Below are 25,078 nucleotides of genomic sequence, written 5' to 3' on the forward strand. Positions count from 1 at the left end.
CAACCTGGACCACAGTAGTAGACTACAAGAAGACCTTGACTCAAAATAAACAAATAATAAATTTCTAACCAAGAAAACATTACCAGAATAACTCAAAATGCTGTGTCCATAGCTCAGCTGTAGAGCACCTGCTTACCAGGCATGAAGTCCTACCTAGATTCAATCTCCAGTACCTCCAGGGGACAGAAAGAACTACAACTACATTTTTACTAATTTTTTTTTTTTTTTACTAATGATATATCCCAAACCAACCTACCACGCACAAGAACTTTGCCAGGTTGTGAGGAATGTTCTAAACATCTGTTTGTTTTTGCTTCCAGGAGTGGGGTTTGAGGCAGGTTCTCCTGTATCGAAGGATGGCTCTGAACTTGTGGCCACCCTTCCACCACTTCCCAGATGACAGGCGCATACTGTGCCCAGTATCAAACCCAGGCTGCGTCTGACAGAGCAGACAAGCATTCTACCAACTTCAGCCCAAGTCCTAAATTAAAAAAAAAAAAAAAAAAAGACCAGAACCTACTATTGTTTGCAATGCATTCCACTAAAACTTAAATGGGCACTCCGTCTCAAAATACAACACTCTCTGTGATATGTTTTTTTTCATAACTGGATTCAAATAAAGTGTAAGTTTAACTGTTCAACAAGCTAAGTGCTTGTTAGAGAGGTTTAGCCCATGTTCAACTTATGGCCACTTAGTGTTTCAAGTCTCCATTGTTCTTCACACTTCCAGTCAGATACTATCAAATTTTGCACGGTCTGAAACTTAGGGTCAATCACTTTCATCTTGAAAAGATGGCTGCACCTTATGATGAGAAAAAATTAAACTCTCACTAGAGGGCAGCAATTACTTAAAAAAGAAATGAACACGGGCAGCGGTTTAAAGAGGATTTCCAAACTCTCTTCTAACAAACCTGTCGTTGGATCATCGTGTTCACCAGATAAATATGTAAAACATGGATTTTTGTAGTGTTTTCGTACTTCTAAATTAATCTTCACACCCAAGCTCTGAAGGAGCCCATTCACACACATCAGCCATGCTGTAGAGACAACACGATGCTTAGAACTGCTTTAGATGTCAGCATTTCTCCCTGCTCCTCCACATTTCCCTCTGAAGTCAGGTGTCTCTAATTGCATTCATGGCCATGGGACACAGAGACACTCATAATCCAATGCTGTCCTTCAGTGAATTCTGTGAGGCAACGCCCATGATCACAGAGCACTCACATACCTACAATCAACTGGATCAACCTGAGCCTAGAGTGCTACAGAGGGCAGAGGTGAAGAAGTGACACCAGCCCTTATGAGGAGCCCAGAAGATCATGTGTGGATCCCAGATATTGAAACAAGAAACTGTAACATTGAAGTTGCCTAGGAGACCCCAAGATGTTCAAGATGCCAGAGCCATGCTCCATCTGCTGAGGAAAGCTGCTAATGGAGTGGAACCAGCCCAGGAGAACGAAGTTTTTTGCAGTCAACAAAGACGAAAAAGGAGTTGAGGATCTGAAGACCACTTTGACATCAGACATGGAAATGCAGAGTTTGGAGTTTGCCCAGCTGGTTTCCCTGTCTTGCTTTGGGTGTTATAGTTAAGTGATTGGATGAATGTCAGAAGAGATTTTGAACTTTGAACTTTTAACAGTGTTGAGACTGCTATAGACTGTGGGGGGGAGGGGTTTAAGTTGGATTACATGTATTTTTTATTATGGGAAAGTATGGCCCCTATAGGCTCATGTGTTTGAACAAGCCTATGGGGGCCAGGGAGTAGAATGTGATGGTTTGTATATGCTTGGTCCAGGGAGTGGCACTATTAGGAGGTGTGGCCTTGCTGGAGTAGGTGTGTCACTGTGGGTGTGGACTTTAAGACCCTAATCCTAGCTGCCTGGAAGTCAATCATTTACTAGCAGCCTTCAGATGAAGATGTAGAACACTCAGCTCCTCCTGCACTATGCCTGCCTGGATGCTGCCATGTTCTCACCTTGATGATGGACTGAATCTCTGAACCTGTAAGCCAGCCCCAATTAAATGTTGTCTTTTATAAGAGTTGCCTTGGTCACTGTGTCTGTTCACAGCAGTAAAACCCTAACTAAGACACCAACTCAAGCCTTTTCTTCATTCCCCCGGGAGCCATATGGGCCCAGGCAGAAGTGGGAATAATCTTCTGTTCATCCTGGCTTTGGTTTTCCAAAGAGTCCAAGCTTGAACTTAATACATCGAACACCACAGAAGACAGCAAGGAATTCTCCACTCCAATAATTAGTGACTTATAGTCAACCTTTATGCAATGTGACACAGGAGACGTGGGATGGAACACCATGGCCCTGAGAATGACTGGGGCAAACTGAACCAGACCTGTCTACCCCACCCCAGAAAAATAACAGCCCTGATGACAGACACTGGGAGCGAGAGCCTGCTGGCCACACGCTAAGGGCTCTCGCTCGTACTGACACTGCTTACGGGAACAGCAAGTGCAAGCCAGGCTCTTGCCAGAGTTCCTGAATCTTCACCTGGAGTCTCTATTTAGGCTCTAGCATCAGACAGCAGAGTGTTCTAGTTAATTAACATAGGCACTGAATCTGTGTAACAAGGAATACCACGGGTAACAATGGTATCGGGCCAGAGTGTAGTGGAATGTCTTAACCTCAGAGGTCATTCAACTGAGGCCAAAAGATCAGAGGTCCAGGGCCACACTTGATGGACGCCTCAAGTTTGAGGCTGGTCTACATCATATAAAATAAAGAACCCTGTCTGCATTGGCTAGCAGTCACGACAATCGGGATAAAGACGACTTCATTGCATCTCCATGCCTCCTTGGGCTGGCCATGCTTGCCCACAGTGGAGTAATAACGTGGGAAGTTATACAGGAAAGACGGTACTCACATGTTTACTTCATCTTCATTTAATAGCTGCATCACTAGCAAGGTGATGTGAAAGGAGCCGTCGCCGACCATGGCTTTGGTCAACCGCTTGTCCTGTCTCAGTATCGAATTTTGCAAGACTTTAATTCCAGCTGTAATCTAATCACACACACACACACAGAAAAAAAAGGACAAGAGGAATTTTTAAGGAAACAAATTTAAGTCGGTAAGAAAAATAAACGTCAAACTACCAAAACTAAAGTGGGGTCGAGACTCTGCAACTAACTAAACACACAATTGTCTAGCCGTGGCCACACTTGCTACACAGTTAACTTGGCTGCTTGGTGTGATATATAAGCGAAGAAAAGCAGAAATGTGTGTCCGTCTTGCAAGCATTGAGCACAGCACTTTCTTTGCAGACTGAGTCACTGAGTGGGAAAACTCCCTGTGGCCACACATTCTTTTAGAAATGTGTCCTTGTAATATGGATCTGACTCACTAATTATGAGCATTCCTAAGAGAAAAGCTTCATTCTTCCACGAAAGGTCAAATCCACAGACAACATTCCATTTCTGTTAGAAGTAATATTTATTTGTTCCGCAGTGAATGTGTCGGGTCTATTCCTTGCTGCCTGTAAGGTTCTCTAGGATAAGAGGAATTCCAATAAGAACCGATTGTTGGCTGCCATGTTTTCCTAACTTGTGAGAGGTGGAGCATAACCATGGAGACAGAGCTGAAGGCATTCAAAGTCTGAGGTATGCATTCAGGGGAGAGCCCACAGGTCAGGCTGCTCTGTCTTCCCTCTCAGTACCTGCTCTTATGGAACGGGAAGAGGGACGGTGTATCTCCCTCCTCCATTCCCTGTTAGAGCCACAGATTTGAGTCAACTTGCAAATGGCAGTGCAGTGGAGAGTAATCTGAAATAAAACAGCAAGCCCCAAGAAAGGCCGCAGAGAGTTCACCAAAGCCTTGGGAAAACAGAATTACCGAGAGAAAAGGAAAAGCCGTGCTGGCAATAGAAGCGGCACCCAGGGAAACAAAACAGAAAAGGCAGGGATAAGGAGAGAGGGTCATGAGTTTAGCAAGCTGTTCTGATTCTGGAGTGTCTGTGTTATCCTGAACAATGGCCACATTATCCACCCATGGAATGCACTGAACAAGTCAGAAGACACTGTCCTGGGTCCTAGACTTTCTCTTTGAACCAGCCTCCAAGTCCGATGCTTAATTGGACCCATGGGTTCTCCTCCTGGTCCTTGTAGAACCCACTCTGAGTAAGAAGTTTGTGGAGTCACTTTGGGGAAAATCTCCCGTCCCTAGTATCCCAACTTCCTTCCCTATGGTCTGCCTTCAACTGTGGTTCTACCAAAGCCTCTTAGCAATGATCTAACCATTAACCTTACCACTGCTCCTTGCTACAAAGTCCCACTGTATTTCTGTGTCGGAATTAAGCCCATCTCGCTCAGTAAAGCTGTTTCCTACCTCTATATCCTAATCCTATCTCCATGAACCCTGGTAAAGTGAAAACAATGGGGTCTTAAAATTGTCCAAGGCAGGAGCTGGAGAGGTGGCTCAGCAGTTAAGGGCACTGGTTTCTCCTCCAGAGGACCCAGGTTCGTGTCCCAGCACCCACATGGCAGCTCGCAACCATTTGCAACTGAAGTTCCAGGGACTCTGACACCTTCACACAGACCCACGTGCAAGCAAAACACCAGTGCACGTAGATAATGTTTTTAAAACTTGTCCAAGGAGATTAAAAATTGCCTCGGGGGTTGGGGATTTGGCTCAGTGGTAAAGCGCTTGCCTAGGAAGCGCAAGGTCCTGGGTTCGGTCCCCAGCCCCGGGGGGAAAAAAAAAATGCCTCGGCCTGGCTCAAATAGAAAAGAAATCAGCAAAATTGGACTGGAGTCGTTTCTAGTCCTTGTCGGTTTCGTTAGAAATATGAATTGACCTCAGCCAAGCATAAATATCCAGCTAAATAATGATCACATGACTAGGGGCTTCCAACGAGATAAACCATGAAGGACAACTTCGTAAGTACAACCAATTCCTTTACTTTACTTCCACCTTCTTCCACTCCTTTACTTTACCTGCCCACAACACAAGGAAACTGGAAGGCTAAACCTCCTTTAAATCTACTGTCCCCAGTTCACAAATTGCTCCTTACTCAAACTTAGATTTTCCTCTAAGACGGTGGCTCTCAACCTGTGAATCGCAACCCCTTTTGGGGTGGAACGACCCTTCCACAGGGGTCACCTAAGACATCTGCAAATCAGGTAGTTACATTACGGTTCATAACAAAATTATAGTTACAAAGTAGCAGGAAAATAATTCTATGACTGGGGGTCACCAGAACATGAGGAACTGTACAAAAGGATGCAGCATTGGGAAGGCTGAGAACCACTGGACTAAGAGTTTAGTTGCAAAACTGGAACCCCAAAAAAAGACCTCCGAGTTCACTGGGGAGCCAACTAAAGGAAGGCGCCAGGTCCATGATAGCTCCAGCGGGTGGAAGACGCCTGAGCCAAATCCTGACCAGACCTTTAAAGGCTGCTTCTAGGAACCTGACGAACAGCTGAAAGGCCTGTCCAGACTATTTCCATTGTGTGCCCACAGAAGACAGAAGGATCTACCACTCAGGCACAGAAGCCCGGGGAAACACAGATGAGTCACCCTCTGATTACAGTGCCAGATTAGCAGTCCTCACTTGTTAAACATTTTCATTAAAACACAGCTTGAGTATTTTTTTAATTCTATCAACTTTGTTATTACAAAGAACTTGAAAATAAAAACATCACACACCAAAGTTAGCCAGACCATAGCAGGAGTATTTCTTGGCAGTACTGAAATGACTTTTATGAGTATTTGTCAGAGGGCTCAGTACCCTGCAGAGAACGGTAAGACTGAAGCACAGACAAACAATAAGCACAAGATGACGACCAGCTCTCTCAGGGAGCACGGGTACCTGCTGTGCTGATGCCTGGGCTCAGTCCCTACAAACTGCTCCATGAAGAGCGACTCCTCCTCCTCCGTGACTCCTACAAGTTATCCTCTGATCACTGGATATGTACACACACAAACACACATTCACACATACACTCCCACACACTCATACCTATACACACTCACACGCATACACGCATACTCACACAGACATATACATACACACATACACTCACACACATACACACATATACATACATACATACACTCACACACATACACACATATACATACACACATACACTCACACACATACACACACACTCACTCCATACACATACACATATATTCATACACAAACATATTCACATACATACACACTAATACATGTACACTCACACACACATACACATTTACACACACACACACACATATACACATACTCATACACACACACATTCACATACATATGTACACTCACACATGTACACATTTACATACACACATACTCATACACACACATTCACATATATACGCACACTCACACACGTATACACATACTCATACATACTCACACATATTCACACACATACACACGTATACATACACATACATACATACTCACAGATACACACATACTCATACATATTCACACATTCATATATATACACACATATACATACACACTCACATACAGATACACACATACTCATACACACACATATTCACATACTCATACACGCTCACATATATTCACATACATACACACACATGCACTCACACACAAACACACTCACATACACATACATACATATTCACATACACACATTCACATACATAAACACATATACATACAGACACATGCACTCACATACATGCACACTCACACACTCACATACACATACACACATGCTCATACACACTTACACATATTCACATACATGAACACATATACACTCACACACACATACATACAACCTAAATAAAATGCAATAATAAAAAAAAAAGAAAGGGGTTGGGATTTAGCTCAGTGGTAGAGCGCTTGCCTAGGAAGCAAGGCCCTGGGTTGGTTCCCAGCTCGCAAAAAAAAAAAAAAAAAAAAAAAAAAAAAAAAAATAAAGAAAATAATCCAGATGACTAAAAAAGGGATAAAGATTGAGAAGTTGACTTCTAAGTCTTATCTCAAGCAGCTCTAACCCAAGAAGCTCTGTACCTAATGGATTTCTGTCACCCATTCACATACACACATTCACATACATTATAGAGTGACACTGAAAGAAAAAACTGTCCAGTATGCTACCAGTTCCCAAAATACTGTGCCTTTCGTGATAGAGACTTCTCCATCAGGTGGCCCCTCAAGGTCTTGACTACTGAAATAAAGGTCAACACTGATCCGCTCCACTAGACTCTACTGGATTACTTCCACTAACTCGCTTCCATAGCCACGGGCAAGCTCAGATCAGAATCAACGGGAAAGCGCGCACTCACTGTTGGAGGAAAGCAGAGCCCATCTTCCCTGCTCTACACTCTGACAAACCAGCAAAGCGCTTTAAGAAAGTATTTCATCAGGGGAGGGTAGTGCTCAAATCAAGTCCAGAGAGTCTGCCTGGCCACTTCCCAGACCTTCTGCGGGAGTCTCAGAAATGTTTATCTTCCTGCTAGGTGACGGTGGGGTCAAAAGAACTTTCTATCCTGAGGGCACACATATCGTTCTCTTTGGAGGCAGAAATAATTCCAGGGTTCCTGGACCCTCTGGAGTATGAGGGCTAATCTGCTCCTCACAAACAGGAAGTGATAAAGTAGAAATTCAGACCTCTCTATAGCATAGCCCGCCCATCCCCCACCCTGCACTCCCACCCCCACCCCATCCCAGTCACTTGAGGGGTTCCTCCTCAACCAGCACGGGTCAAAACAAAAGTATAAATATCCAAGTAGACTGGCCACTGCCTCAATTGCCCCAAACTCCTAAAGCTGTAAACACTCCATCACTAACGGATGCCTGTAGCGCTCCAACCCTACCAGGTACAAACCTGGCGGAGGAAGCAGAGGGTTTGCCTAAGAGTTGTCTGCATATGAGAAATTGTAATCCCAAGGCATTGTGGGTGGTTCTGAACCCCGACACTGCTATCTGACATGCCTGCAGGTTCTAAACAGTTCACAGAGGTAGAGCTGATGAAAGCCGGTATGTTTTTGCCTTTAATGACCAGCAGTACACATAGGCTGCATGGCATGGGAGTCCACTAAAGGCTCATCTTATCTGTTTCAGCCATTACATTGTCGGCCCTGCAATTCATGAGAAAATCCACTGACTTAATATGTAGAGAATCTGATATGATGTTCCTGCCAAAACAGAATAGGAAACAACCCAGTTCTCCTCCAGCACGTACTTGACTAGCACCAAGAAACAAAACAAAACAAACAAGCAAAACCAACCATAGAAAATTGCTCAGGTCACCAGCTGACTGCAGGAGGAATTTCCTTCACACCTGGAAGAGGAAAGCCAATCCAAGGATCCAAGGGTTCCCTAAAACCTAAGGGATTATAGAGAGATTTCTCTGGATTGGGGGATACTATAGATCTTGGTTTCTTGGTTCAAATCTCCCTGAAAGTACACACTTCATATGAACTTACAAAAATTGTGCCAGAACTTTCTCTACTAGAAGATATCCAAGAACATGCTTCCAGTCAGAGTTGGCCCCATGCCCGTCTTCAGCAGTTAGTGCAATGTCTCACGTGGAAATGGTTTTAGGCTATTTGTGCCTTTGAATTATCCACAAATTGCAAAACTAAAAATGAAAAACTACAAAATGCTCTGAAGACTTATTATTTCCAAGAAGCCACATAATCCCTATACTATGGGATTAACCTCAAAGCTACAAAAATTCAAAAGCTAATCTAACCAAGCAATAAATTTCTAACTATGCTTTGATGCTTCCAATTAATTTATAGATTCCTGATACCATCTTAAGACTTTATAAATGCCTTCTACTTTGAATCACAATCTCTAAAAGACAAAAGAAAGACCACTCCAGAATCTTAACTGTAAATGATTAATAGAAACTAATTTTTACAGTCACTGTTTAAAATTCTACAAAACCATTAAACCTTATCCATCACCATAATTCCCGCCACTGGTACAGCTGCACAAAGTATATTTTTCAACCTAATACTAGAGTCAAACTTAAATATGGCATTAAAAGAAACTTTTCTATAAATAAATCTTTACCGAAATATTAAATATTCTGCTCATTGAGTTAATAGAAAAGCAGACACTCAACTATTAAACATTACCACTAAGCCACAGTCCACATCCTAAAATAATGCAATTAGAAGAGTCATCTTTGTATCTTTGAAACATTCTAATTTACTCAATGCGTGCATAAGATTTTCAAATGATGTAAATTAGCATGCCTCCACAGGAGAGTCGTAAATTATGATCTAGTACTCTGTAAAAGAATGCCTTCGACCTCACCTTGTAACATTGTATCATTGCTAAGTTTGTTGCCCCTTTAGGAGTTACTAGAGTTCTATCATACCCTATCCAGGAGTCTGGGTATAGCTCACTGGTAGTGTACTTATCTAGCACACAACAAGACCTAGGTTTGATTTCTTTTTTTTTTTTTTTTTTTTTTTTTTTTTTTTTTTTGGAGCTGGGGACCTAACCCAGGGCCTTGTGCTTGCTAGGCAAGCGCTCTACCACTGAGCTAAATCCCCAACCCCTCCTAGGTTTGATTTCTAAGACAAGGAGGAAAAGTACACGTGACAGACCTGCTACTGAACTTTTCTTCATAGCTAAATACTCTTGGGGGCTGGAAAGATGGCTCAGAGGCTGCTCTTCCAGAAGACCTGACTCCCAGAACCCACACAGCAGCTCGCAGCCACCAGCAACCCGGGTCCCAGGGGATCTGATGCCCTCTTCTGGCCCCTAAAGGCACTGGACTTGTATACGGTACACACATACATACAAGCAAAATACTCATAAAGACACACACACAGGGAGAGGGCGGGAGAGACAGAGAGAGAAGAGAGAGAACACTAAATGCTTTCATTTTTCTTGCCTGTCAACAACCATGTAAATTATTGAAAAACTAATAATACAGTAATACTGGAATAAAAGTTTTTTAAAAAGCCTTAAACCGAAGTATTCTTTACCAAGTGTTTAATATAAGAAGACTTCAAATACTTTACTTTTTCAGGACTGAATTCGCTAATCTTCCATACTTGCATTAAAAGTAGCAGCTTTCACATCACAAAATGGAGAAGCCCAGCAGCAAACACTTCTAACAGTCCTGAAGGAAATCTGTCCATTGGCATGCAAAAAGAACCTGTTTAAAAATTAGTTCCCGGGGTTGGGGATTTAGCTCAGTGGTAGAGCGCTTGCCTAGCAAGCGCAAGGCCCTGGGTTCGGTCCCCAGCTCCAGGAAAAAAAAAAAATTAGTTCCCTCCTTATTCCCGCAGCTTCCAATGGGTCCTTGTGAGTCTTTCAATGCTGATAGGTTTGCAATGCTTTGGACCATAAATGTTCCCCAGGCCCCTATGTTAGTGGCTTAGTGTCCAGGATGGACCTTTGGAGCAGTGACTCTTTGACAGCCTAGTGAGCTGTCACTGGATCACTGGGGGGTCTCCTTGAAGGGGTTTCTGTATCCCAGGTCAATCCTCTTTCTTTTGCCAGGAGGAAAGCAGTTTCTCTCCACCACAAGCTTAATGCATGAAGAGGATTTGGGGCCTTTCTGGAGACACAAAAGTAAAGCCAATCAAGGACAGCAAGAGTCAATCTCAGATACTTTGTTCCGGAGACAACCAACAAGCAGATTACCTCCCATATGAAAACACATAAAACCACACATGGGCAACAGCCAGAGAAATAATTATACAGTCAAAGCCATTAAAATAAGCTTTGCTATAAGCCATCAATTTTTTTCTTCTTTTAAATTAATAGGTAATTACACGTTAACTGCAAAACACATGCTCCTATACTCTGGGTTGGAACATTCACTTGCTGCAATTCTAATTTATTTTCTAATCTAATTTCTAGCCCAATTTCTTAAAAATATGAAATGAAAATTTCCCATAATAAAGAATTCCAAACCTACTAAAAACACGTTTAAAATCGGAGAGCCCTATAATTCTGAATGCTTTCTTTTTTTTTCTTTAAAACTGGGTGCCAAGAAGCTGGGGCGGAAAGTAGAGCAGCTCATTGTGAGCGTCCTGGCTTCCCAGAGCCTGTTTGCAGGTCACTAAACTGGAACTTGGATGACATTCTTCCATTGAAACAGTGTGGCAAATAGGCCTTCTTTCCCAGGCCTTCCTACCCAGCCTCGTCAGTAGTTTAAAAAGAAAATGAACGTTAATTAGATACTTTAAAACGACAGAAAAGGCTCTTAGCGAAAGATCTGATACATAAAGTCCTGTTCCTATGCAGTTCTCACATTTTTCTCCCCATAGTCCTGTGTGAATCGGAAAAACTTACTGCTCCCTGAAAGTCTCCAAAGACGGCAGGAGTAAATTAAACTGCACTTCCCACTGCTATAAACCGCCCTATCCCATCTAACATAATTTACAATTGACATTACATTATGAAATCAGCATTTGTATTTATTACTTTTAAGACTCTGGGGAGGGGTGGGACTGGAATATTTCCTTATCATAATGTGAAAACCTAGGTTCAACCCTCAGCACCATGCTTAAAGAAAAAGGAGTTCAGATTAGGGCTTGGTGGGGTGGCGATGCCCTGCGGATCCCTGACATGACAGTGAGGATGGGGTCTGTGTATGCGGGTGCATGCACCCACTCCCGGAGTGTCAGTCTAGACACTGAGAACACCAGCAGACACACTGTGGGGGAAACAAACTGCAAGAATGACATCTGAAGACCTTTAACGGAGGGACTGAGTGAGAGTAGTATACAAACTTCTCATATACCCTTGACAGATCTTCCTTTTTTACCAACTACAGAGCTTTGGAAAGGACACAGTTGAATCAGTGAGGGAGGGAGGGACACTTGCTGAGCCATCTAGGGGTGACAGAAGTCACAGCCTGATCACCCTCACAGTGAAACACATTGAGACTTTAGTGGATTGATGTCTAAGCAGCAAATCAAAACAAACAGGCAAACAAAAGCCGTTTCTCTTCTAGCCACAAGTCACGGTCACGCGTCTTCAGGGAAGACACTGCAGCTGCCCACCGTTTGGTCTCCTTAGGGCCTGGCTTACGGGCAACCACCCACAAATGTGGCAGAAGTTCTTACCCTGCTCCTGCCTAATGTCCATGCACACAGTCCTAAAGCAAGAGAAAACCTACCCAGACAACATACGAGCATCTACAGACTGTGCACTTGGGCATACTCTCGGCCATGTATCTCCTAAACATGCCCAAGGACTACCTTACCGCTAGTGAGACCAGAAGGCAAATCTACGGTCAGTTTTTTCTTATTGTGTCATCTCTCTAGCTAGAAAGACCCTGACTCAAAGACTGGGTTATTTCCTAGAATGACCCAACAAAACATGGTTGGTTGGTATACATATGTATGTATGTATCTATGTGTGTGTGTGTATTTAACCAAAGATTCTTAGCAGGGCTGGGGGTCTAACTTTGTGATTGAGCAGTTGCCTGGCAAATACCTAGTCCTGGATTGGAGCCTCAGGCACACTAAGGGGGCCTGGTCTAGTAGTCCTCAGTCTTCCTAACACCACAATCCTTTAATGCAGTTCCTCATGCTACCCCCACCATAAAATTATTTTTGCTACTACTTCATAACTGTAATTTTGCTACTGTTATGAATCGTAATGTAAATATCTGTATTTTTCCAATGGTTTTAGGTGACCCTTGTGAAAAGAGCTGTTTAACACCCCCAAAAAGAGCCCAATGAGCTTCAAGATGGGAACTGCTGACCTAGTTAAAGAGAGTATAAGTGACTCACAATCAGAGTCAGATCTGCTTAACCTTAGTCTAGGACGTATAGGCTGTCTTGTGAATGTCATTTGAATTCGCTCCCACGTCGCTGCTTCAGAGTTTAGGTTAATACACTATTATATTTTTCTATCTTAAGAGTATCTCAGTATGAGTTCCCATTTTCTGGCTGGTCCCATTTTCTACTGTTTAATACAACATTGATTTTTTTTTTTATTTTTTTTAATAGATTCATACTGAGTTTAACATGCAATCGGTTGAGTGTTCCTAATCCAAAACTCTAAAACCTAAAATGCCCCAAATCTAAAACACAATGCAAGGAAACACCTGATGCCATCTGACAAACTACAGTCAAGACACAGGCACACTAGACATCATGCATTAAAGTGTCCTTCAGGTTGCGGGAAGAAGGCAAGCTCAAAAGGCAAAGGCATTCCTTATTCAGACATGGATTTCATGCCGAGATCCATCGTGTACATCTGAACACCCGACTAGTCCAAACCCAAACTAGTCCAAAATGTGTCAGATCCCTGGTCTCCAGCATTCTCAGCAATGGATATGCAGCCTACACAGGAATGTTTACAGAAATGGCGTTTCAATGACTCCCCCATCATGGGAAGGACTATGCAGCAAGAGGTCCCAATTCCTGCCCTCAAAGTTACTTCAGAGTCTGTTTTCCCACATGGCCATTGCTCTCAGATCCCAAAGGCTCCCCCAATACACGGAGCAAGGCTTTGGAAAGGATCCTGATATGGTCCTTGTGAGTACGGCTTTTACATCAAGAGATCAACAACAGAGATCACAGCCTGATTACCCTCAGATCTAAACAGACCAGAGGATCCTCTAGAGGAATAATAAAGTAACAAATCAAAACAAAAAAACCTGGCTTCTCGTCTGGTCACAGTCACATGTCTTCAGGGAAGTCTCTCCAGCCGTCTGCCATTTGGTCTCCTAATGGCCTGGCTTCTGTCTGGCCCTGTTATCATCAAATGTGATGATTTAAGTAATATTTTTTTTCAGAACTATTATGTAAACCACTTTCAACAACGTAAATGGGAAGTCTCCTCACACAGTCCTTCTAGAATATTATCAAATATTATTAGAACCACGAAGTGAGTGATCTGACAATCATGTAATATTCCCTAAAGGTGATTTAAAATAAAACCGCACGGCAAGCCTAGCTTCTTAAGAGCCCCTGACCTTTTTGTTGGTGATTGGAATGGACAGGAAATAGTTGGGTTGATAATCTTTTTTGGCCTTCTTCCTCTTCTTCACGTGATCATTCCTGTCGCCTCTATTTTCTTTGCTTCTCTTTGGGTTTCCTTGAGGTACATCAGGGACTAGAGGAGAACAGAGCAGAGAGAGTGTGTGTCTCACGCATTTAAAGGATGATAACCCAGCTTAAAACAGAAGAAGCCGTGCAGTATCTACAATAAGCCGCGATACTGTGCAACTGTCATCTTCAAATATAAAGAAAGAGTGGGCAAACACTTCCATAAAGCACGTAATCATGAACAGTTTAGGCCGCTCAGACCACAAGCTCCAGTTCCGGCTAACTCTGACAAAACAATGAAAGGATACAGCTGTGTCCCAATAAAACTTTATTTAAAAAGCAGGTCATACAGACACTTATGCCTTAAGACACTAACAAGCACTCTCTACCACATGCCAACGGGTTTTGCTTTTGTTTTGTGTTGTTTTCCCATTGTTTTGTTTTGTTTTGTTGAGGAAGGGTCCTGCTATGTATACCAATCCCCTTTCCTCGGCCCCTCAAATTCAGAATTACAGTTATTAGCCACAACATCTGAAATCATAGTCTTTCTACCACTTGGCTTGTTTGTGTTCATTTCATCCATTCCCTATGACCTAACTTCCTCCTGCTAACCTGACTTCTCCCTAGCACGATGTGCCACCACCGTCAGCAGCACTGGTGACCTAATACATGGGCCCCGGTGGACACTCATGGTCTAAACTGTAGCAAGTAGAATCGTGTCAGACAGACCGTAAGATCAATTAATAATCTTTCCATTGGCTAAAGGTGAGATCATCTGAGCATCGAATCGAATAACAAATTTAGTAGCGGTAAGTTATATCAAATATGATCAAATCAAGCAGTTCATAATGGTTTACAACGACAATTAGGTTACCTCTGGAAAAAGTCAGAGAATTGTTCTAAAAAGCAGCCTCTCGTTTGCACATGGGACAACTCTACAACCTTGTAGCGCTCATGGTTTTGTCCCCTTACTTCAGTGTCCCGTTGACACTGGCCACTGTGACACTGGACAGTCAGTCACACTGTCCCCATTTGCTGAGAGTCTTCCTGTGTCTACCACGTAGCCTGTAGAACCAGAACAGACTCTCTCTCTGCTGTCTCACCTAGAACCTCGTTTTCCTTCCAACTCTGGGATCACATCTGTGTCCAGAAAGACGATTTGCTGATATTTCTTTTACTTGCTTACACACGAAAAGATTAAAAAAAAAAAAAGATTTATGTAATCATCTAGCTCACAGATAAAAATATTAAAGGTTGGTGACTTGAGGTCACAAGATGCAGAAATCTTTGGCCATGTGCCCCGGATCTTTCACCAGATTATTTATAGTAATTTTACTAGTTAGCAAAAAGTCATCCGTGGAAGTACAGCTTGTAAACCCATAAACCTAATTTATTATACTTGTTAATGTTCATAATGACTTCAGTAGCCATTGACTGGGCTCAGATAAACTTGTCATTGACAAAGGCTGCTACTCTCTCAACCGCAGGTTTTCGCTTTTTTGTTTTTTAACAAAAGCGCCACAAGTCATCTTAAGTAGATCATCTGTTTTTTTTCCCCCCTCAATTCTATTTATTCCTCCAAAACTACAACAGAGTGAATTAGAAGAGAAATTAATTAAGTGTTCCATCTGTTATTGTGGTTTGTTTTCACACTTGCTCTTAATTAAAATGCTGACAATAAATTAGAGTTTGTTTTGGTATTTCCTTTTTCGTTATTTAAGCAGATAAAAAAAAAAAAAAACCTTTCAAGTAGGCTAGCAATGGCTATGCACACCTATAATTGCAGCATTGGGAAGGCTGAGGCAGGAGGCCTACTGGGAGTTCAAGGCCAACCTGGGCTTAAACATGGAGTCACTATTTTAAAAAAGTAACTATGTTTAAATATTAAAATATCACTTAGTGACATCACAGTCCTCTTGGTTTGCAACATTCCCTGTGATATATATACAACACAAACAAAAAGTAACCTAATAAAGCGATTCTCAGAACTTACCCATGCATTATGCTAGACTCTGTATGTGGTAGTTGCCTTCCCAGTTAACTATATAAAGGACACACAATACAATGTATGTCTTTTTAACTGACGAAGAGCAATCACTGATATCTGTACTACTAAAATATAATCTTTCCTATACAAAGATTTCAGATGAATTTTGTTTGACAATTTTAAAATGCATAAACATAACTAGCTGATAGGTAATGAACCGATAATTTCCTCTATTTCAAAAATCTCTAATAATTGCATTAGAACTCTGTGTGAGGAAGCCCAGCGTGATGGTGCACGTTTATTTTGCCAACGCTCATGGGGGCAGGAGGGGAAGTTCAAGGCCAGCCCCATGAGACCTTGTCTCCAAACATACACACATATAAACATAAAATAGGAATCAGTAATCTCAGGCTGGAGAGATGGCTCAGCCGTTAAAGGCTAGGCTCACAATCAAAAATATAAGAATTAGTAATCTCTATAGAACTGAGTTTCACACTTAGGAGAGTCATTTAACTAAAAACCAACTCAGAAATGTTTTCTTTTGAGTCTTCAGTGTGGTTTGAGGGCTGCTGAGATGGCTCAGGAGGTAAGGGTGCTTGTCACCAAGTCTAACGATGTGAGTTCAAGTCCCGGGACCTTAATAGTGGAGAAAAGGAACTGATTCCCTCAAATTATCCTCTGACCTCCATACGTGTGTTCTGGCATTCATGCACTCATACATACACCTGTCTATCAACATACATGCTCACCTACATGTACATTCACACAAATAAATGAATGTCACTTTTAAAACGTTGCTCGGTTGTTAGGAGTTGACAATCTTACATAACAACAGTGAAGCTCTGCCCATCTTCTGTGGGAAGCAGACTGGGTTAGTCCCATCAGCAAAATGACTCTGCCAAGCTAACGCCTGCCCACTCCACTGTCAGAGACAAACAACCAAACCACAAAACATTTTCTGGAGGCTTCCTGGATTTCTAACCAATTAAGTCACAGTGCACTTCTCTTATAAAGGGAGGAAACCCACGTGAGTCCTGGTACATCCTCTCTCAAGTTATGTCTGCTGGATCGCCAAACAGACTAAGGTGTGATCCAAACTGCTCTATTTCCCCACCGTGTTCCAGATTTACTTCCTTATATACACTTATGGTTTACTTATCTATCTCTGGTGAATGACCCTAAATGTATCTAAAATTCTTGTATTTGATTAGACTATTTGAGAATATTTAATATTCCTATATATTCCTAGTGAAACTTCCTCTTACATAAAAAGCACCCCCCCAAAATGCGAAAACCCCATTTCAGCCAGGCAGACCCAGTATAGATGACTGTACAATAAATAAGAGAGACTGTGGCTGACTTGGCTACTTTGTGGGCCCTTCTTCCTTCCACCCCTTCAAGCCTCTAACACTACATAGGAGAGAACAAAGGATAAGGGGGAAGGGGGTGACATCAGCACTGAGTTTCTTGGGGCGAGTTTAATCTTTGCTGTCAGGATATCTAACTTCTTCTTCTTTCTTCTTTGCACACGACTACTTAAATGGCTAACAATAACCAACAGCAGCCGACAACCAAAACTCGTCCCGCCCCTTGGGGACCCTAGTGTTTACATACCCTCTGAGAAATCCCCAGAATTCCAAATATCATATAGTTGTACGAACTCTCCGCCACTGGCAAAATCACGCCCCTGATAGAGCATGAAGCAAATCACAGTCAGCCGCTGTGGACAATCTGAAGCAGCCCCACATCCCACACCTGGGATGAAAATGACAACATATTTTTACAATATGTCTGTGTTGTTTTTTTTTTTTTAAAGAAACCAAAATGCCAAAATAGTCACTACAAGGGACATCATCTAAAATGTCAGGAAAAGTGTTCTCTCTGGCAAGGGGTATGCTTTCCAGATGTCCTCCTGAAACAGTGTGCTATAGGATCTAGGAAAGATGGCCAAAAAAAAAAAAAAACCAAGGCAGAAAGGGATTAAAGGAGACACTCAATGCCATTGTCTAGCCTCCATATGCATACATGTACCACACTCACACACACATGAAGAAAGGTTTTCTAAAACAACAATTATACATTGCTCTATTTTAACCCTTTTCTTATACACATATCCTCTTTTGATATGTACAGTATCATAATGAGGAAGCAAGAAGGAATTAAAATCTGCATTCTTTTTACAGTTAAAGTCCCACTCACACACTTGCTTTTTTTTTTTTTTTAATTTATTTATTTATGTTACATATACACTTTTGATCTCTTCATGCACACCAGCAGAGGGCACCAGATCCCATTACAGATGGTTGGAAGCCACCATGTGGTTGCTGGGATTTGAACTCAGGACCTCTGGAAGAGTGGTCAGTGCTCTTAACCACCGAGCCATCTCTCCAGCCCACTCACACTTCCAATGACCAAAGTCACACAAGAAGGAAATTCAGGAATTGAAGCTGAAAACAGGGTTCTGTTTCTCCCCTTATCCCACAGGGCCCATGCACTTAGAATCTGAAAGCCATCTTCGCACAGAAGAAAGCTCCCATTCTGTTGTTTGAACGCAGGCTAACTCTCAGATAGGTTTAAAGCTCTTAACCCTTTTCAAAGAGTGTTATAAGAACAGATCTCGGTAGACTGGTCTACACCCCATTTTACATGGATAGACAGTACTGCTCTGATAAGAACGATACTAAATCCTGCTAAGGGCAAGAGGTGGGGTTGCAGGGCCGAGATTGCTTGCATAAAGGGCCCCCCTTCCTGAGGCCCATCCTGAGTAGAAGCAGACATTCTTTTCAAAGCATGAAGAGAACAGAGTCGCAAACACACCCCAGTCCTTCTCCCTGGTGTACAGTGGTCATGGACCTCCTCAACCAATAGCCAGACTACAGAGGCTATTCACACCTACTGTAAGCTGCTCAGATATACTAAATATGAGTAAGACAGGGACAGATCAGAAGCGCCGACAGATGGACAGTGAACAGGTTTTATCTCCCGCTCCTGAATAACAGAAATCTGTCACACCTCGGTAGAGGTGACAGACATTATGTACAGTTCTGCTTTCACAATGACATGACATTTCTAGTTTGGCATTTCAGCCAAGTAATTAATTCACAAAGTTCATAGACGATGCTCTGAGGGACTACGGAACTGAACTGATAATGCTTCTCTGGTTCCCTGACGGAGAGATGGACCTGATCAATGCACAGCAAAGTGCTCAAAAACACACAAACGCCACTAACCGTTTATTACGTGAAGGGGTAGGCTCTGTAATCACAGGTGGTTCTAAAGGACTAAAGTGGGCTGTTGTAAACCACGGAACCATCTGCCAGGTAGTAACCACAGAATAATCTGGTCCACAATTTTGTGAGCCATGCCTTAATATTGTCTGCAACAGTTCTGACAACAAAGTACCAGATAACTGTTAGCACTCAAAAGCACGACACACATGTAAAATGGAGGAAACGTATAACTAGATGCAGTGTCCGCGCTCCGAAATATCTGTGTTTTAACACAGTACTTACTTCCACAGTCATCTTGAATGTCTACAGCGGCAAACGGCAGGTCTGCCAGAGAACCTACAGGGCTGGTCTCCAGGTCCCCCGTCCCTTCCTCTCCTCTTGGTAGACGGTCACACTTATTGGCATCTATTTCTCCTGTAAAAAACCAAAAACAGAAACACGTCTTACTGAATTGTTATTTGTTAAACTCCAACACGAAAACCAAGCCAACTCAGCTAGGTGAATTCAAGTCATAAGGAGAGGTTATTAACTGCTCCTTTAACAGAGTCCTGGGTGTTTTTTGTTTTGCTTTGGCTTGGCGTGGTTTTTGCTGTTGTTGTACTTGGGTGGGTGGGTTGGTTGGTTTTGTTTTTTCAAGACAGGGTTTCTCTGTGTAAAAGTCCTAGCTGTCCAAGGACAGCTCCTAGACTCTCTTTGTAGACCAGGCTGACTTTGACCTCGTAGAGCTCCACCTGCCTCTGCCTCTTGAGTGCTGGGTGGACATGGGCCACCATGCCCATGTTTGCTTGTTTTGTTTTTGGATAATCTTGTTTCTAAAGGTGTATTTTTTTTTATATTAAACAGTAAACTTTGAAGGCTTTAATCCTTTCCCAAAGGGTAGTGTTGGACATAGATGACAAATAGATCTTCCATCTTTTATTGATAAATTTTCTTAAATCTAAAAGCGGTCATCTTTTTTCACCTATTGACAATGAACTAACAAAGTTATTTGCTGACTTGTGTATTGTGTCTTCTCATGTCTATTTTCTATTATGTGGGGCATTTTAATATATTTTGTTTAATATTTGTTTTGTTAGGATATATTAATTATATATAACATGTTTCATTGTTATTTTCATACAAGAACAGTATATTTTGATCATAGTCACATGCACACATGCATGTAAACACACACACACACACACACACACACACACACACACACACACACACACACACACACACACACACGCATTTCACCTCTTATCCCTTTTTTTCCTCCCACTCTGTGTTTTTTTTTTTTTTTTTTTTTTTTCTTTTTTTTTTTCCGGAGCTGGGGACCGAACCCAGGGCCTTGCGCTTGCTAGGCAAGTGCTCTACCACTGAGCTAAATCCCCAACCCCCCACTCTGTGTTTCTAATTTGCATGAGGTCTTGTATTTTTCCTCCACAAACTCTTCCACTCCATCATTACACTGGAAATATATTTAAAAAGACTTGACTCTTGGGACCAGCAAGATGGCTTCCTGGGTAAAGGCTTTTGCCATGAAAGTCTGGCAACCTGAGTTGGGCCTGCCAGAAACCATCCACAGGTGGACAGAACCAATTCTAATTGTTCTCTGACCTCCATACACAGATCACCCATGCATGCCTTCCCATACACACAATAAAAAAATTAAGTGTACGGCTCTAAAATGCATTTTTTTAATTCAACTATGAGAAGCAAATCATCCTCATGGTATCTTGTAACAGCCCTCCATGTCATGCACTAAAAGCCACATTTTACACTGGGCCTTTGTTTTCCTATTATGGGAAGAACACCCACAATGCTGTAGGTGAACAACTAAGGAAAAGACCAGAACTGACAGTTAATTGCTAAGTGTATCTGTTGGTGGTCTCCATCAGCAGACATAAATGTTATTTGTACTGAACAAAATCCTGGAATACTTACTTAATTTTTGGCCAGTATTATCATTGAAGACTAATTCGCCTTGCAGACTATTTTTAAAAAGTATCTCCTTCTGTCGTCACCCTCTATTTTCAAATGCAAAGACTGAAAAACACATTCCATGAGAATATGTAAATGGCTGGAGAGATGACTCAGGAGTTAAGAGCACTGGCTGTTCTTCCATCAAACCTGGGTTCAGTTCCCGGCACCCACATGGCTAACCGCATGTTTGTCAACTCCAGTTCCGGAGGGTTCAACACCTTCTTAGGACCTCCGAAGGTGGTGCAAACATCTGCTACACAGACATAACCCACAGGCCAAACAGCCGTTCACACAGAATAAAATAAATCTTGAGGGGGAAAGGGAGAAAGGGAAACTGGGGGAGGGGATCTGGGAAAGGGGGAGGAGTTGGGCGGTGGCCTACGAGGCTAGAGAGAAGGTTCGGTGGGTAACAGCCCTTGTTGCACCTTCCAGAGGTCCAGGGTCATTTCTAGGGTCAAATCCCAGCACCCACATGGAGCAGCTTACCCACCACCAGGAGATTTAACATTCTCTTCTAGACTCTAGGCACCCACATGCTACACCACACATACATTCAGACATATACACATACAGAAACACACACACACATGCACACAAAATAATAACAATAAATCTTTTTAAACTATGACTTACAGGGTACTGGGGAAGACACTCAGAAGTACACTGCCTCATCGGAACAAGGTCCTAGTTTTAATCCCTAGCGCTGGACACACACAAACTAAAATCAAACGAACAAACAAAAACCTATAGCCTGCAAACTGGTACTGTTCAGACCCGTAATTCTAGCAATAGGGAGACTGAGGCAGGATGCTCTCAACTCCAGGTCTTTCTATGGTGTGGACTCAATGCCAGCATGGACACCATCAGTCCTAGTTTTAAAAGTATATCCTCTAACTCTTCTACCTTCTTCACCTCCTCGCCGTTTAGCTTTCCGTGTGTAACACACACACAGTTTGGACTTAAACGAAAGTTTAAAAAGATCAATATGTATCTTGAACCTTTACAATGCCATGTAAAGGGCCCTCACCCACCCACAGCTTACACTCAGAAAGCAAAACAGCACTTGTCAGCCAGGCGTGGGAGCACGTACAGGCTTCCAATGCTAGCACACAGGAGAATGCGGAGTTCAAAGCCAGCCTGGCTAGAGACCAAGATCTTGACTCCAAATAACCATTATCAATGATAAAGCAATTTTAAAGTGCTTATACAATCAAACATACCTATATACTACCCATAACGTATATGAAAATTGCATAAAATCAGAATTGGGAGAATAAACTCAACTATGGCTCCCCTAACTTTTTCTCCATCTAGCACTTAGTGATAGGAGATAGTCCCAATACGATACTGTCATGTCAATATTATTTCCCAAGTCTGCATGCCACGTGGAAAGTTCCTGACTTACAGTGGCTTCAAGTAAGACTTTTCAATCTCGTGAGGGTACAAAAGCTGGCATCATTCGTACTACTATGATTAGAGGGGAGCTCTCAGAGCCAAGGAGGCAGGGCATGGAGTGGGGTCAGGATCTCAGAGCCAAGGAGGCAGGACAAAGGGTGGGGTCAGGATCTCAGAGCCAAGGAGGCAGGGTATGGGGTGGGATTCATGATCTCAGAGCCAAAGAGGCAGGGTATGGGGTGGGATTCATGATCTCAGAGCCAAAGAGGCAGGGTATAGGGTGGGGTTGAGGCTCTCCCAGCCAAGGAGGCAGGTTTTTAGAGCCAAGGAGGCAGGTCATGGGGTCGGTGCATGGGTGGGGTTCCATGTCCAGAATCTTCGGGAGGTGGCCCAAATTTTGTTCTCTGTTCAACTTTCCTTCCTGTCAGCTGTTCAGGAGAGCAGTGACATTTAGTAGAAAACATAATCAAATTTTGAGTGTTGATTTCTCCCCAGGATATTGAAATGAGGTACAGCCGGTCTTGTGATGCTGGGGTGTGTGGGGGTGGGGGGATGGGAGGTGGTTAAGCAACGATGTTCAGCAGGCTTGGTGTATTTTAAGGCCTAGTTTCCCCTTCCAGTATTTGCCACTTACAATGAATGCTTACAGCACACATTCTTGGCAATACGTGAAATGGGGAAACTGATTTCTGAGTTCCTATACATTCCGAAGGCAAGGAGAATCATGAAAAACCACGGTGAATTAAGTCATTCTTTAAGTCCTTGATGCAGTTTAACTTTTAGTATAGCATTAGATCCATTTAGCACCACAGCTGAGCAAGCGAAGTGTGCTAGGTGAAGCCAAGAATCTTACATTAGCAGCGATGATGCCAGGCACCGAACTAAACCTGCCCAGGGACAGATCTCAGCCCCAGGCCAGTTAAACCAGGTCTATGTGGTGTAGACCAGGCTATCCTCCGGAATTCCTTACAAGCTCCTGAGTGACTCCCGTGTGCAAGGGAAGCTTGAAGGCCATTCATTGCCAAACTCTAGCTTTTCCTATCCCTTGAATCTACTCTAAATGATGGACTGCAGTAACAAGTATGATCAACCCCAAAGTTAAAAGGCCTCTGAGTGTGTCAGCAATCCAGTCTCCTTCCAAGTACCTAGGAAGGGCCCACCAGGAGTGCACGGGAACGTTCAACAACTGTCAGTACCCTCCTCAACGCTCCCTCCCGGCCCCGTCTGGCTCCCCTTTGATAATTCCACTCTGAGCACTGAGCCAGCTCGCCCCCAAACACTCAATTCTTACCGAAAGACTGGACAAGGCCAGAACACACCTGGGAGTGGTTACAATTTCACAGCAGTGTGGCTGTCTCAATACCCACGGAAAACGAAGGTATTTAACAGCAGTCTCTGAACACGACAGGCTCTCTCGTTTTTCACAGGACTCATTAAAAGGCGTAAAAAAATAAAACCTAAGGAATGGGGGCTGAGGATGGGGCTTACCCTCAGACCGCTTGCCTATCATGCCCAACCCCGGGCTCAGTCGCGCACACCAAAATCAAAACTAGAACCAGCCAATATCAGTGGGGAAAAAAAATTAAAGGTTACTATGATTTACTCTAGAGCGTTCTTTTGTGTTTGTGTGTGTGTTTGCTTACCTGGCCTTGGTTTTGAGACAAGGTCTCCTACACTCCAAGCTGGCCTCAAACTCAACATGTAGCTGAGGATGGCCTTGGACGCCTGATTCTCCCACCTCCATCTCTCAGGAATTACAGTGTACATAACAGTGACCGCCCACTCTCACCGATCTGCATATTTAAATAATATTTACATTTGAGACAAAAATCTCACTAAATTGGTTGAATAGGATTTTTTTTAAATTTATAATCCTGCATCAGCTCTCAAAATACCTGTTATTATTTTCCACTGTTAGAGAACAAAACGGAAGGAATTTCTGTAGACAAGACAACTCCAAAAAGAGAATGCCGCCTACAACTACTGTTTTTCTTTTTTTTTTTTCTTTTACTCTTTATGACCCTGACTTTATAGCTTTAGTTTGGGGTTAACCTATTCTGGGTTCTTCTATGGCATCTTCATACACATGCGCCACCACCGTTTGCTCGTAAGAGTTCACCTTGCCACATCCAACTGCCTCACCATCGTCCTGAACTTTGTCCCCTTCTCTGCCTTCCTGTTACAAATGCTTCGTTCCTTTCTTCACTGTCCACCACCTTTAGAATCTCGTCCTCCCCTTCAAGATCCCCTCTCTAGTTTCACGACCTACAAACACACATACATAAATACACACGCATATCTACGTATATAATTTAACTTAGGTCCCACCCATGAGAGAAAACATACATGTTATTTTCCTGAGCCTGGCTTATTTCCTCTTAGGATAATCATTTCCAGTTCCATCTCTTTTCCTGCAAATGCCATGACTTCATTTTTCTTTACGACTGCAAAAAGTTCTGTGTTATGGAATTTTGGAGACTATAGACACACCACATTTTCTTTCTCCAGTCCTGTGTAGATGG

At 42.7% G+C, this 25,078-nt stretch overlaps 1 protein-coding gene across 1 annotated transcript in view; it reads right to left on the reverse strand.

The window, feature by feature from the left end:
* Positions 1–25,078, reverse strand: part of LOC116893555 (A-kinase anchor protein 7 isoforms delta and gamma-like) — a 135,695-nt gene that overhangs the window by 107,091 nt on the left and 3,526 nt on the right. Inside the window, exons 4-6 of the mRNA XM_032895268.1 lie at positions 19,476–19,607; positions 13,904–14,043; positions 2,878–3,014 (exon numbers count right to left, since the gene is read on the reverse strand). Of these exons, the coding sequence (XP_032751159.1) occupies positions 2,878–3,014; positions 13,904–14,043; positions 19,476–19,607 (409 nt within the window). The remainder of the gene's footprint in view (positions 1–2,877; positions 3,015–13,903; positions 14,044–19,475; positions 19,608–25,078) is intronic.

Source organism: Rattus rattus, chromosome 2 (genome assembly GCF_011064425.1).
Source record: "Rattus rattus isolate New Zealand chromosome 2, Rrattus_CSIRO_v1, whole genome shotgun sequence".
Taxonomy (NCBI): domain Eukaryota; kingdom Metazoa; phylum Chordata; class Mammalia; order Rodentia; family Muridae; genus Rattus; species Rattus rattus.